This window comes from Euprymna scolopes, chromosome 9 (genome assembly GCF_053919585.1).
Source record: "Euprymna scolopes isolate OS-2025 chromosome 9, ASM5391958v1, whole genome shotgun sequence".
NCBI lineage: Eukaryota > Metazoa > Mollusca > Cephalopoda > Sepiida > Sepiolidae > Euprymna > Euprymna scolopes.
The window spans coordinates 93857250-93873653 of record NC_136490.1 but is presented as its reverse complement, the minus strand read 5'-3'; the positions used below and the strand labels follow the sequence as shown (position 1 = coordinate 93873653).

Sequence of the window (16404 nt, the reverse complement as noted above, 5' to 3'; positions counted from 1 at the left end):
TGAAAAAACATTAAATCCGTGAGGCTCAGAAGAAAGATCTAAGCATCATGATCAGTGGGGGTTGCTTTCATAGCCAACATGGGGTAACCGTTTGGTATTCTGCAAATGTTGGCTCTTCCTATTTCAGTTAACAGAATACAACAATCTAAATATGAATGAATAAATATGCTCAGCACAAACCAAAGAGCACGTTGATGTATATTAAGAAAAGATATTATAGTAATGTAGTGTTATCATAAAAGCAACTGCCATATAAAAAGACTCTTTTACAGAAGCACTTGTATCCCCTCGACATAAAAACTCCTAACAAACCCGACAAGCAGCAAAATCCCACCCCTACACAGTAGAGCTCTCTAGGTGTAAGAAAGCCTTCTACTCCAATAGTTTCTTCTCCAGAACTGCTAGACTTTGGAACTCTCTTCTGGGATTCTGCTTTCCCAACTGTACTGACATGCAGAAGTTCAAGTGTAATGTGAATAGACATCTTGCTAGTCATCTCCTTTCTTAAGATCCCTTCAACTTATGTTCTCGATAGTAGCCCCCTACATCAAAGTTTGGGATGAAAATGGAATAAAAAAAAGAATATAATCCATATTTCACAATCGAGTTTCCAAACACTTTGTATATATTTTACAATAATTTTTTTATTATGAAATGTATGGCGACAATAAGGATTATATTGTCGATTTCAATAAAACATTGTTTCTGAAACGATCGTACAAACGTTTGATTTTGTTTGTTTTTTCCTTTTCAAACTGATTTTCAATTAAAAAATTATGAATCATTTTACTCAATATTAAAATAGTTCAAGGATATCTATACCTATCAAGCTTATTATATATCTACATTACAACGAGCACTGTTTTTCTTTTAATAGTATTGATACATTTACTAATACATTAAAATAAACCCTTCTCTTTAGACTCTAGGTCTAATTCCCTCAAAATTATATATATATATATATATATATATATATATATATATATATATATATATATATATATATATATAGTCTTGGAAGTTTTTCAACCTTTAAAACTATATAAAAAAAATTTTTTTTTAAGTTTTAGTCCTGAGTCCTTCGTTGGAAAACTCCTTTTCTTTGTAAGTCAATTAATTTTGTGTAATCACTGCATTAGTTTGCTTTCAAGAATTTATGCTAATCTTAATATTATTGTAGGAATCATCAGCTGTTTACCATGAAAAACTGTTTCAAGATTAAATAGTTATATCTGAAGACATGCGTTTCATCATTTCTATAACTCATTACCTCATCATTGTCGATAATCCTAATGAGATTGGAAACCGGGATCCCAGTGATTAGGGTTCGATGCTCTATCAACTGAGTTATAAAACTGCTAGTGACAGTTGTAAATGTGTTATAGTAAAACGAAATAATTGAATTAGAAATAACAATAAAAATAAAAAAGTTAATTAAATCTTTAACTTTGATTTTTGTTTTAAAAACTTATTTGTGTACAATTGTTGTTAACTGTTTTCAGGCTGATATAATTGTATGGAATTATGAAACTAAAAGCATACATTGTCGCTTCACGCTTCACAAGGTCAAAGTTCATGCCTTGGATATTTCACCAAATGAGAAGTTTTTGTTGTCTTTAGGTGGACAGGATGATGGCAGGTAAGATTTTTAATCAATTGAAATCAAGGTAAGGACATCCATTTCAACTTTTACAGTGAGACAAGGGATATACTGTAGGCCCCATCCGGAAAATATTACGAAATTAGATCAGTTTCAAAAAGTTGTTTTAAGCTATATGAAATTGGGGTGTGCCGAGGATTTGACGATGAAAAATTCTATAGTTTGATAAGAAAATTTGGTAAGGATGGAAAAAAGTTTTACTCCATTCTTACTGGATTTTCCTATCTTGTCAAAATCACAGAATCTTCCATTATCAAATTTTCTGTTACTGAATCTTCCTAAATTGGAAATCGAGTGTTCACATCTTTCTTCTTGAGATCAATATTTAATAACTAAGCAAATAAAAATAAATATCCAACCACCACTTTTCGCTGTATTGTCACCATAATTACCAACACAGAGAGGTGTGGCTTCTGCTTTGTTCAGAGATTCAGAATGCCTGAGTTGGATAGTAGGGAAGTGCTCCTCTTTCCCTATTAAGTGACACATGAGTATTGTTCCTTTCTGCCAGGCAAATTCATATCCACTGGGTGAAGATTAGTCTTCCTTCTCTTAAATAATCTTCTTCCCTTAAATGTTCAAGGCAAATAATGGAATCATGAATGGTTATCCATCTCAGGCAACCTCATCTAGGACTTCCACATGTGAGCTGCTATGGTTCAATATGTAATACATGCTTCGAAGGAAGCCAGTTCAACTTAACTAAGGCGAATGCTGCCACAGTTATTTCTTTTTGAAGCTGGGGAGAGGTCACCATTTATAAAGGCCAAAAGCCACTCGATAAGAGCATGGTTTTATTTGGTTGTTTTGTTTTACAGTATGTCAACCTTTTTGAGGTTATTCTAATACAAAATTTTTAGTAAAAGTTTTTATGTTTCAAATTCTTTATAACTTCAAATATTTATTCATAGTGCTTGCTTTGGTTTGGTTGTTTGGTTTAATGCATGTCAGCCTTTTCCAAGTTATTTAATGCTGAATCCAGCCATTTTGGAAAAGGTCTTCTGCTCCAAATTTTTTATATCTTTAAATATTTCTCCATAGTGTTTGGTTTGGTTATTTTGCAGAGGAAAATTGCTGTTTTTGTTTTTGGCTTTGCAGAACATGATGGATTTTTGCAAAGGGATAGGAAAAAGAAATAATAATATCAATGTCTTTTGCAATTATTGCAATCACAAAGTTGGTTTGATCTAGGTTGGTAGACTTTTTCCAGTTTTGCTTTTATGATTTCTATTTTTGTACCATTTGTCTGGTGGACAGTGATAAATTGTTTAAACCAGTAGCATATTGGTATTATTACTAGTGTATGATCCCAGTATTTTTCTAATTCTGATACAATTACCGATTCTGTTCTAAATCTCAGATTCTCATACAATTATTAATTCTGACTCTAAAATCGCCCCATGGAATTCTACCTTTCTAACGTAGAATTTAAATATTTTCTTTTTAAATATTTTCCTTGGGTTAAAAATAAAGCTTCATTACTACTTATTAAATTAAATATTAAATATTAAATAAATAAATATTAAACAAATGAAATATTAAATATTAAATAAATTAAATATTAAATAAATTATTAATTATTAAATAAATTATTAGTTAAAATAAATTATTAATTTATTAAAATAAATTATTGATTAAATTATTATTTAAATTATTAATTAAATTATTAATTTATTAAAATAAATTATTAATTAAAATAAATTAGTAGTCTAAATAAATTATTAATTATTAAATAAATTATTAAATATCAAATAAATTAAATATTAAATAAATTAAATATTAAATGAATAAAACTTACATTACTACTTATTAAATTAAATTATTAACATTAAAACTGTGTCATATTAGCCAATGCAGTGAAATCCTATTAGTTTTTAATTTTTATTTGCACAATGTTTTAAAAACTTATACAGAAAATAAAATGCAATTTTACTTATAAGGGAGACAACTCTTTTATATTTTTCAATTAAAATATGAGTTTTGATTTTACGGGTATAATTGAAAATGTTTCTATATCATCAGTTGTCCAGATGAGATTGTATTACCTTTAAAATAAACTGTTTTTTTATAATGCCGATAACATGATACAACAAAAATCAAATTAAAACTATGTATCACAGAATCAAGGTTTGATATGTCAACTTAAATGCTGTTTAGGCCCAACTTTTAAAATCTCACAGGATAACTTTACATGTAAGATGCATCGTAACAACTAGTATATATATATATATATATATATATATATATATATATATATATATATATATATATATATATAAGAAATAAAAATTACAATAAGTTTACCAAGGTATTCAAAATGGTAAACTTAAAATATATTATAAATATTACGGAGTTAATATTTACAAGTAAAGTAATCTCAACCAGATGTAAAAGCTCAATAAAACCGAAAAGGAAATAGAGCATGTTTTATTAATCATTTGTTCATATATATATATATATATATATATATATATAGATATATATATATATATATATATATATATATATATATATATATATATATATATATATATATATATATATATATATATATATAAACTGCAAGGAGTATATATTTGCTAGTAGCAATTATATAATTTTTTATTTTATTTTAGCATTGTGCTTTGGGACATTTCTGCCAAAGAGGCAATCTGTGGATCTCCTGCCCAAGCAGTCACTGCTGGAATTTCACTTTGCTGCAAATTTTCCAATACATCTGACTTCATGTTCATTACTGGAGGAGAGTAAGTATACAAATAGGACATTTTAAAGTCCTTCTCAACAAATAGCAGTAATGATAAAGATTAATACTTATCGAATCTGAAGTGACTGCAAGGCTTTGCTGATCGCAATCTCAAGCGAGAAAACGGTGTATGCTCAGTGACGTGGGTTTATGATCAGGTTTTGTAAATTTCATACACCAACATCAATCCATTTTAAAAGATGAGACACTTTTTATAGAGAAGCAGAATAAAAAAATGTGGTTTTGCTTGTTGAGCAGCTGTTTGCAAGAGAGAAAAATTGCATTCTCATTGTTGTGTTTTTTTTTGCTTTGTTTTCGTAATTGTTTGTAAGTTGATGCAAAAACACTGATTCATCTTAAAAGACGTGGCATGATGATAATGAGGTGGAAGGAAAATGCACAAGCCTTTTCTAGTCTCACACAGTGGCGGCTCGTGCCTGAGATTAGTGGGGGTGCTGCTTTAAAAATTTTACATATTTTTTTAATATCGTGTAAAGGAATTCGAATATATAAATAAATATTTAATCAAATAATAAACAAACATTCAAATAAATATTCAAATATATAACAAAGACAAATAATCAATCAGAAATGGATAATACGCAAAAACTTTTTTTTTACCCTTGGCCGCGTGTTAGCTTCACTACTAAATTCCTAATAAATTAAAATAAACAGTTTCTGCATATTATATATTTCCATCTGCTACCGACTTAAATCCCAACGCTAAAAGTGTGCGTATTTAAAAAAAAATAGCACAATATTTTATGTACAAGAACACTTTATGTGCAGATTTTAATAATAATTTTAAAAAATATAAGTAAACCTCCCTTCTTTTTTTTTTTTTTTTTGCAATAACAATGTTATCATATTTATACAGGCGCACACTCTAAGCAAACAACGAATTTCACGACACGGAACTGTGCCAAGCGACAGTTTTTAAGCAGCTTTCATCGGCTGCCTAAAGTGTTGAGACACTTGTAGTCTGTCTAAACTGTACGAACGAACTGACCAAACCAAGATGGCCGACTCCTATTTATATCACCACAAGCAAGGGAGGTAACCATGTAACTGAAGCAAGGGAGGTAACCAATGTCTACATTAACATTGCTGCTGTCCTCAAGTGAATAATTTATTTCTGATTTAACAAGTCCCTTAGAAGCTCAGACGAAGCTCCTGCCTTGGTCAAACAATCAGAGACCTGATCACAACCCTTAATCCATTCTATCTGTATCTCTCCTCTACTCTTCATTTCCTTCAGCCTTGCTACATCTATTCTCAATCGTCGATCGCTTACCAGATTGTTGGAATTCAATGTCTCCACAAGTGATGCATTATCTGTCCTGCAGAGAACGTCTGGCAATTTAGATAACTGAAATACCTCTTGTATCATAACCGCAGTCAAAACACCAGCATCAGCTCCCTCATTCAGAGCAAGAGTCTCTGAGGCCAATGGGCTTTTTGTCACTCTGTCCAATTTCTTTGACGCCCAACACATGGGGGCCATTTTGTCAGTACTTCCTCCAATAAAGACAACAAAACCACCCTGTGAAGATCCATCTTCCAGACTGGCATAAGAGGCATCAGTATAACACAAAATGTGTAAATCTGAGGGCTTTCCCAATTTTGGAAATGTTATAGAACCCTTCTTGGATTTCAATTTTGATAAGGCTTTATTCGCCTCAAATAAGGCTTTTACTTTGGGATGCTTTCCAGTGTTGCTCATTTTACACACATCAAAAGCTATATCAGGACGTGTTTGAGTTGAAACCCACATCATGTGACCTGCAAGTCTCTTCAACTCATGCTTTTCTTCTTCATTCAGTTCATCATTTTTCCTCAGTATCCTCCCTTTGCTTATTTCTATTGGAGATATGGAAGATACATATAGATCTTGTTCTACAGTGATCCCATTTTCCTGTTGATTAACATTCAGTCCAACATATTTGAATGTTCCACTTTCATGAGATCCCACCTTAAATTTTTCTTTCAATGTTGCAATCACATCCCTTTCAAACTCTGTGTTTCCACAGAAAACAAAATCATCCACGTGCATAGCAAGAATTCCAGTCAAATTTCCTTTAATATCATGCCACAAAAACAATGCATTATCATAAGCACTTGCTACTCCTTTTAATTCAATCAAAGCCTGAGTAACTCTCTTGTACCATGCCCGTGGAGCATCATTCAATCCATAGATGCATCTTTTTAATTTCCACACTTGAGATTTAGGACAAACATCAGATGGTGGCCTCAGGTACACATCTCTCTCTAAAATACCACCTTGCAAAAAGGCTGAGGTAAAATCTATGGTCTGCAGCATCCAATTCTTTATTGATGCGGTTAGCATGACCATTCGCATAGCTTCACGGCTACATGTTGGGGAGTCCGTTTTCAGATTACTATTTTCTTCATAGCCTCGTGCTACAAGGCGAGCTTTCATTGTTTTCTGATTATCCTTGAATTTTTCAGTAATCACCCATCTTGTGGATATTGTTTTTTGACCTGTGTATGGCACACATTCAAATACTTCATAGGTGTTCATGTTTTTTATTTCTTTATGCTTGGCATCCATTACAGCTTTCGACTGCTCTTGTTCAGCGGTGAGCAGGACTACATTTTCCTGTTCAGTATATTGGGGCACTTCTCTCCAATGATCAATATGATTCCAGTTGATACAAACTTGATCCTCGTTTTCATCCTCAGGTTCTATATTGATCCAATGACTATATTTGCCAGTTGATTTAGGCTGTACTGACATAACCTTTCCTTTCTTCCACTCCCCACTTCCATTTATTTTATAAGTTATGGTCTTATTTCGGCCAGGTTTTTCAGTCTTATCTCTTAAACTGGTAAAACTATCAACAACTTCTTCTCTGTCTATATCTTCACTTTCTACCACTTGATTCTGCAACTCCTCCTCCTCAACTGAAAGGTATTCATTCTTCCCTTCTGTAGTGTTTCCCAGCATTTCAGCTTTTTTTTGTTCTTTTTTCGTTGTTTTTATTCACTTTCATCAATTGGCACGGATGCATCCTATAAAATGCTCCGCCATGTCTGATTAAGACAAACTGGCCTTCTCTGCCTAACACTTTTGCTGGACCACGCCATCCTTTAAAACCCTGCCTCCGATAATAGATCTGGTCTCCGGTAGCATAATCTTCATCAGCATAAGTTCTGACATTAGACCTGAGAGCTCTCCTAATTCTCTCACTGGATTCAGCTTCCAAAAAGTTTCTCCTTGCACTATGGAGAGCATTTAAATTTTTTCTCACCATGTCACTTGTAGTAGAGGACTCCATAGCAGGTAACTGGTCTGTCAGAATTGAGGGTGTATTTACATTGAAACCGAATACAAGTTCATTTGGACTGTGTCCAGAGTAATTGAGGAGGGCATTTTTTGCACAAATAGCCCATGCCAAGGCAATTTCAGGTTCACACTTCTCATCGTCAATTGTTTTTTTCATTGCCTCAGCAACTATCAAATTATGACGTTCTACAGTACCGTTGCTGAATGGACTTTCTGCGGCAGTAGTACAGGTCTCTATGTTGAGTTTTTCATTCATCTGTCTATAGTGTTCGTTGTTGAATTCACCCCCATTATCACTCAGAAAACGAACAGGAGATCCGAAATAGGTAATCCACATCATAAAGATGTTTTTGATGATCTCCTCCTTCTTCTTTGTTTTGATCAATGTTGCCGCTGAATACCTGGTAGCGGCATCAATGAGATGTAGTATCCACACCTCATTGTGGATGAACTCTTTCAAATCCATGCAAACTGTGTGATTAAATCTATTGCCAAGAGGCAATCCCACAACCGGTCGCAGTGGAGCTTTTTTAAATCTAAGGCAAATTTGACAGTTTTCACAAACCTCCTCAATCGCCTTTATAAATTCCTTGTCATTGAATTTGCCACTTTTTTTAACCAAGGAAACAAGTTTTTCCTTCGAGGCATGAGCAAACTGTCGATGAAGTTTTTCTGCTTTTTTTTTTTTTTCTGTGAAAGAACACTGACCAAAATTCTGAACATGTAATACAATGTTCTTAGTACCACTATGATCCAACAACTTATTTGTTAAGGGGAGACAATAGTGCCCTGAAGTTGTGGTCTTTAGTTCAATACATTTATCAAAAATCCAGCACATATCTTTCCGGAAATCTAGCACTATTCCTGCTGTCTTCATTGATTTATGACTTAATAGAAGAGGCAAGTCGTTTTTCACAATATCTGCTTCGATATAAACTCTTATACCTCCGAGTGTAACCGGAAATTTAGCAACTTTAATTGCTGTGACAGCCACTCCATCACCAAAACAAAAACTCCGGTTTGAGTTCGTATACTTCACTAGTTGCAGGTCACTTTCATTTAAAGTATCTAAATAAACATCAAGTCACACTTCGCCAGCCAGTGTGCGAGTACAAGCAGAATCCAAGACTGCCATTCCAAATGTTTCCTTTACAAGATTTGAGATTTTTTCATTTGTACTGTTCAAATAAATATTTTCTTGAATGAACAACGTAATGTGTATTTGTTCTGTCGCTTCCGTAAACCTGGGCGTATTTCTAGGACACTCTCTAATTAGATGGTTCGGAGACTGACATTTGTAACACAACAACACGTTTCCACTTCGGTCACATGGATTAGATTGTCCTCGACGAAAACGCCTTTTGTTGTTACCCGGTTTAGAATAATTATAGTTGACGATTTCGGGCTCTGATTTCACTGCCGGTACATTTTCATCACGATAAATGTCACCAAATACTTTCTTTATCGATTCCTTCATGTTTTGATACGTCAAAACAGAACACGTTGTCCGCGCTAATTTTTCGTTCTCTTCCGATATGTTAACCGTGTTCAAAACAAGAAAAGCTTGCACTCCTTCCGGTAGAATAATGTAGAATTTTTTTAATCTTTGGTACAAAAACTCATAACGAACAAGAAAGTCATTTATACTGGTACCTGACGATCTTTTATAAGTGTAAAATTCCTTAAAAGTCATGTAAGCGCGCGTGTGTTCATCCTTTAAATATATGTCATCCAGTTTCTTTATTAAGATCTTCAAGCCATCTCGTCCGCCGATGTCACTTGTTGGCAATTCACGGACACATTCTCTAATATTCGGTGGTAGCGTCAAAAACACTGCTGGCCCTTTTTTTTCCTCAGAAAGATCCGTGAACAACGACCACATTTCAACGTCTTGTTTCCAGTTCTCGTAAACATCCTCCCCCTCCAACAATGGAGGTTGTTTGTTCGAAGTTGCCATATCCGATATCCGATCTGTCTAGTGCTACAGACAAGCTGTACAAAAAAAAAAATTTTTTTTTTTTTTTTTTTTTTTTTTCGTTTTGTCGCACACAGAGGGATATCTCTGCTACCATTTGTTGAGACACTTGTAGTCTGTCTAAACTGTACGAACGAACTGACCAAACCAAGATGGCCGACTCCTATTTATATCACCACAAGCAAGGGAGGTAACCATGTAACTGAAGCAAGGGAGGTAACCAATGTCTACATTAACATAAAGCGTCTAATCCGCGCATGCGTACAAGAGAATTTCATTAAGAAAGTGTAACTGTGAATTTAACAGCTCCAAGCAAGTTTTATTTTTGTTATTATATGAATTTGGAGATACCGACATTAAAGTTAATGATTTTATAATGTACACATAGAAAAAATAAAATAATAATAATAATAATAATAATAATAATAATAATAATAATAAACAAACGTATTATTTTTAGTTTTATCATTAATATTGTGTAGAAATAACTTGGGGGTGCTGCAGTCCCACAGTTCCATGCACGAGCCGCCACTGGTCTCACACAAAAACACGCGTTCACATTTCAAGCTATATTACTTGTCATATACATACGCGCACACAAACATATGCGCCCACGTCCACACACATACATATATTCACGTTCGCGTGCATACACTCACATTCACGTGTATACACACACACGCTAACATGCACAGATGGATGACGTCACTTCCCCTTTCAAAGGAAATCCACACATGCGCAAAAGACACACCGGAAACACCTATAAAAGGAAGAGATAAGCTGTTTCCAGCCCTTTTCAAACCAGCCTCCTAGCTGGACGGTCTACGGACCGACAGCGTGCCCTTTCAGCATGCGCGCACGCGCATACCTCACACCACTTGCTACTATGTGGGACAAAAAGCCAACAGGCAGTACGTACACTTTATACGCTTTCTATCTCTATAACCTGGATTGACTTTCTCACTCTATCTCCCCTTTCGGCTTTGGTCCATCAAAACAGACATGTGCGCGACGCTCTACTGAGCTTAACCCTCTCTTCCTACAGGCCGGCTTGCCACTTTGCATTTCTCTATTGCATTCCCCTTTCCTTCCACGCGCGTAGTCATCAACGGCTGAATGAACACATGTACACCCAAGACTTTCATTTCTCAACAGAAAATAAACAGGTTTATTTTATTCCAGCATTTGAGTTCTTTGTTTCCTTCATTCAATTCGTTTCATTATTTTTTCTTGTAGCGAGTTTAGGGTATTTATATCCTAGTCTTCTACAAAAAGCACAATGGTGGTAAAAATTTGTGCAGTTGGGAAAGCATTTTGGTAGTTTTGTTTTGATATTTTCGAAACAAGAATTCACCCTCCTCAAGTTTTGGACCATCATTGACGTCTTACTATGCCACAAAAGATTTTTCAATTTCTTACAATAGTTTTACATATTTAATGTACTTTGTTGAGACAGTTATCTTTAGTAGAACCTTCAACCTCGAGGATGTCGCTTAGAAGTGATTATTATTTAAAACTTTTTCAGTTGCAACACATTTCCCAATATAAATTCCGGAGTTTGGCATAAAAATTCCCAAGTTCAACAAGATTCACATGAAGGAGATGAGCAGTTACATTGTCTAAAACATTGTGAGAATAACAAGATGATAGTCATTTTCTTTTTATTGCTAAATTCCATTTGAACAAATTAAAGTAAAGTTTGACTTGTTATACCAGCCATTTTAGTATTTATCATTCCTTCACTTAAGGCATTAGGTAATTTCAGGAATGACTAGGTGAAAGTTATCAACACTGAAAGTGAGTTTTTGTGAAACGAACTGGATAGCAGCTCGTCAGTCTGTGTCATTAACTATCAAAAACCCGTCGCAACACTACAACACAATGAAATAGTTTTATTAAACTGTTTTCTTTTTATTTGCTATAGTATTTTATAATTCGACTTCATTCTAGTATGCATCATTAATTAGACTTCGTTTCCGTATACATCAGTAATTAGACTTCATTCATTGATAATCAAGTTTAATCATTTGACTGTAAATAATAGAAGTGTATTCTTTGAACTTTTATTCACAGATATTGTTTGCGCGTTTGGGAACTTGATGTGAAAAACCATAAAATCCGACCAACAGAAGTGAAGCTGCGACCTTATAAACGAATCATTCAGTGCATTGCTGTGAGAAAAATTTTGTTTATTCTATTTGCTAATATTTTTTTTCCACAAACACTTAATATTAATTTTTATATCCAAATATTTTGTAACTTTTATTGAAAAGTCTGATGAAAACAAGAATACATAATTTGGTTTATGAATCTTTATTCAGTGCTTCTCCAGAATTCACCCTATATTAAAAAACAAAAAAATAAAGAAAATCTGTATGATATACACACCTATGATGGAAAGAAAATATCATATTCCAAAGATCATGTAAATTAATCAAGAAGTTTTATTTTTAAACAGAACATTTGATGTTATGGTGTAACTATGAGCAACAATTTTGCAATGCCATGTTGAAAACAGTCTGAAAGAACACGGGTGATAACACCAAATAATTCAAATTTGCGACATTTTTAAATATGCTTGCAAATGATTTTCTTTATAAAAATAATAGAACTTTATTTAATCCACGAGAGTAGCATGTTCTTGTTCCATCAGTCATGACTTAGTAAAAACCCTAAGTAATTCATAATTAATTTTTAGGATTGCCTGCACTGACGATTGAATCTTCAACCTTCAGAAGAGTGTAACTTACAACAGAATTTTACCAAGTACTTTATCCATTACGTTAGTGGTACTTGGCAAAATTCGGTGCATGCTACCCCCATGGATTAAATAAAGGGTTCCGTTTGAAATTCTGTGCAGATTCCTGAATTCAACAGAAAGGTTCCCAAATTCAACAGAAAGATTTCTGAGTTTGACAAGATATACCTGAAGAAGGTTAGAGGTTATATCAACCAAAATATGGTGAAAATAACTAGTGTTGGGACGATTAATCAGAATCGGGAAAACTAAAAATCTTTAGATCATTCCCCACAAGTGTGTTCTTTTTACGTTTTAGAAAATATATGCACATTTCATGTGTGTTTTCACAGTTATCGGGAAAAATAACAACTTTGTAGTTAAATATTTAGAAATTTATAAAGAATCGGAATTGGGAAAAATATTGGAATCATCCCATCACTAAAAATAACATTCAAGATGAGAACAGTAGTCGGAAGAAAAATATTCGTCACGGGTGCGAGCCTCTCTCCCAACCAACACTTTTTTTCCTCCCTTTTATACCTCCAAACACCCAGGCAATGCTGGTTGCCCTCGCTAGTTAGAAAATAAATACTAAATGGCATCTAATATATAAAGTTATCTTGTCAAGACCAAATAGCATTTAAACTGACAAATAAGACTTTACTTCTGACTAGTCCACTTTCATTGGTACCATGTTATTAGAAATATAATTCACGAGAATTTATTTTAAAATATTATTTAGACCAGCCCAAATGACTACCAATAAGAAACATTTATAAATAATCACCTAAAAATGAAAATCACTAAGGGAGATAAGATATTTTGAATTGAAAAATATAATAGAAGTTGTTTACCTTAAGTTTAAAAATGTGCAAATAAATAAGAATTAAAACTAAAATAACTTTGTTGCATCTTGGGCAATGCAAAATAGGTATAACTAGTTTGAATGTTTCTTTGTTACGAGTAATTCTGTTTTTTTGTCATTGCTGTTTTGGTCTTGTTACTTTCCACATACATGGTTCCAAAATTGTCTTATTTCTGTCAGTTCAGGTTGTTTTAGTTTGTCCTCTGTTTACAATGGTAAAAGTATGTTACATTATTTTCCAAAAATCCCATTTTATTTGTTTAAATTTGTATCTGCATCTTTTTAATCTTCCTTCCATTGCTAGTATCTTTTATTTTGTTTCTGAATTTTTTTCTGCAAGGACCCATGGTGCTTAAAGTACTTGAAAAATCAATTGTGTTATAAGGAAAAACAATACCCCCCCTTTCTTCCTTTCATGTCATGATAAATGTATGTATTAGTCAAGCAGACACCCCATCCCCAACCTCCATCCATCCACCCACGCAAAGAAAATCACAGAGACAAGATCCCCCACCTCATCTCCACCACCTTTCGACAAGACGGCGAACATAACGGATGTAAACCAGACAGAAACCCCAACCCACCCATCTCAGAAGGGAACACAAAAAATAAATAAAAAGACTTGAGTCAGAAATTTAGTTGGGCTATGGACAGCCAGGGGAACACTGGTTAAAAATGAGTGCCCCGAAGAAAATGGGGTTAACACCAGCGTAGAGAGACGCACAGGTGAAATATAGTCCATTCAACTCGGATCGGCGGATCGCCATTGGACCGAAAAGGGAAATCAACTCAAAGCTTGAATATACCTTGGCTGAATGTTATTCTTGGAGACGAATATCCCTCCAAGGGAGAATCTTATGCTTAAAATCACTCGTCAGGAATAATGTTAAAAGAAAAAGAAAAAAAAAAAAAAAAGAATGGTGACGAAGAAGAAAAGACATTGTGTTAACGATGCTCGTCGGGACCAGACAATAATCAAGAAGCTAAGTATTTATCAATTTTCATTCACTCCAATCTGCCCAACCCGCTCCCATGTCTCTATGCTAAAATATCATTCATGTTATGCATAAATTGACTTTTTGCCATGTGCAATGAAAGAAGATATACGTGACTGTCTGATTCTAAATAATAACTGCGACTAAATTTTTCTTTTCATTCAAAAAAAAAAGGGAAAAGGAGGGGAGAAGAGACAATACATCCCCATGAACAAACTTTATTATCGTCCCCCTCCCATCTCGACCCGTAATATTGTCTGCACCCCCATTAGCATTATTGTTGTTTTATTTTTGTTTTGCATTCACCTGTATTACACTCATGTAAATGAATTAATGTATTTCTAGTACGTTCATACTCGATTGTGTCATCGTCGTTCTTATTGCCTTATTCTAATAATTAACCGTGAATGTCGTTAAGGTGTTTCATGACGATAATGCTGGTTCGAACCTTGACAAGTGACATTTGGTTGTAATATCGTCATAACCGGCACGCTGCATATTTTTTATTTTATTTTACAACTTGCAGTTGGAAGGAGAATTTCAATTTGAAATTCCTAACCCCGGGCTATCGACACACGGGATTCCCATCTGAGATCCCAACACACGTTAGACCCAAAACCATTACAATTGTAAAAAGTGATGTTCTCCTCAAGGTTGAAGGTTCATGCTCAGTGTGGGCAACTGAAAAATACAATTGTAAATTACTTACGAGCTTTATCCAGTCATGGCTGATGGAATAAGAGCACGCTACCCCTGTGAAGTAAATAAAAGGTTCCGCTCGAAATTCCATCCAAATTTATGAGTTTGACAGAAACATTCCGGAGTTCGACAAGATACACCTGAAGAAAGTCAAACGTTACATCGGCCAAAATGTTGTGAAATCACACTCATGATGAGAACAGTAGTCCGATGAATCCAAATAATACAAATCTTTTGTTTTGGTTCTTCATATTTTTAGTTTTGCCTTTCTTCTTTGTCAGCAAATGTTTTTTCACTTCATCATTTTCTGATCTCTTTGGCTTTATTTACAGTATTAGATTATTTCTATAGTTTGCTGATTTGAGTTTCCAGTCTAGTTTCCCATTCAGACTTTACTGATCCATTCTTGTTTAAGATTAGTGAAAAATTTAATCAGCAACTACATTTTGTTGTTGCAATAATAATAATAAAAAAAAAACATAGAGATACAGTGGACAAATTTCAGTGAAGCAAAGAAATAAAGACAATTTAAAACTTTGTATAGAAAAATTGGTGCAAAGAGAGACCAGCATATTTTATTTTTTAATTACTAACTACAAAATGGAGGAGTGGATTAAGGGATGGCTTCCTTTTACAAATATCATTATTATAATAATTATTATTTATTCAATAGAAATTCTCAGAAAAGTCATTATTGGTGATTGCTAAGTGGCAATGACAAGTACTGTTCAAGTGACAAGTCTTCCCAGAATTCCGGCATTTTCTATTTTTTTTCATTAACTATCGGAAATCATAGTGATATTCCCTAGAGTCTGGGTGGCAAATCTTTCCAGATTTCTAGTACTTTCCACCTCTTTCCATAATTTTTATAAATGAGTTTGCATTATCGCAACAGCCGCTTGCCATTGACTTCTTGTTGGCAATGACCATTGGTCTTCACTGGAATTTGGGTAACAATAAGCCTCCCCAATTCTCAGTCCTCTTCTTGGTCTTTCTATTCTTCTTGATCCTTCTTAACTATTTTGTGTGATACCAGTCGATGTTGACACTACAATTTTTTTAGGGGTGGGGATTAGCTAGCTTACAATTTTGCAGTTTCAGTTTTCTTGGTTACATGTGGTGTTCCATTATCTTTTTGTTTTACTTCTGTTGTAGTTTCCATATAGCTGGTTAACATTTGTAACTCATGTGAATTAATCTTCGTAGTCGAGGATTTTCCTTAAGATTTCAGCTGTTTTCAACATTATTGTATGTTGTATAATATATTTTGTGTATATTATTATTATTATTATTATTATTATTATTATCATTATCATTATTATTATTATTATTATTATCATTATTATTATTATTATTATTATTATTATTATTATTATTATTATTATTATTATTATCAGCTCACAAGGAGCTTTATGACACA

At 33.6% G+C, this 16404-nt stretch overlaps 1 protein-coding gene and 1 long non-coding RNA gene across 2 annotated transcripts in view; one reads left to right on the top strand and one right to left on the bottom strand.

The window, feature by feature from the left end:
* Positions 1 to 16404, bottom strand: part of LOC145284783 (uncharacterized) — a 103382-nt gene that overhangs the window by 48432 nt on the left and 38546 nt on the right. The gene's annotated exons all lie outside the window — the stretch shown is intronic.
* Positions 1 to 16404, top strand: part of LOC145284781 (cilia- and flagella-associated protein 52-like) — a 56947-nt gene that overhangs the window by 11355 nt on the left and 29188 nt on the right. Inside the window, exons 3-5 of the mRNA XM_080133748.1 lie at positions 1503 to 1639; positions 4276 to 4404; positions 11759 to 11858. Coding sequence (XP_079989874.1) covers positions 1503 to 1639; positions 4276 to 4404; positions 11759 to 11858 — 366 coding nt within the window. The remainder of the gene's footprint in view (positions 1 to 1502; positions 1640 to 4275; positions 4405 to 11758; positions 11859 to 16404) is intronic.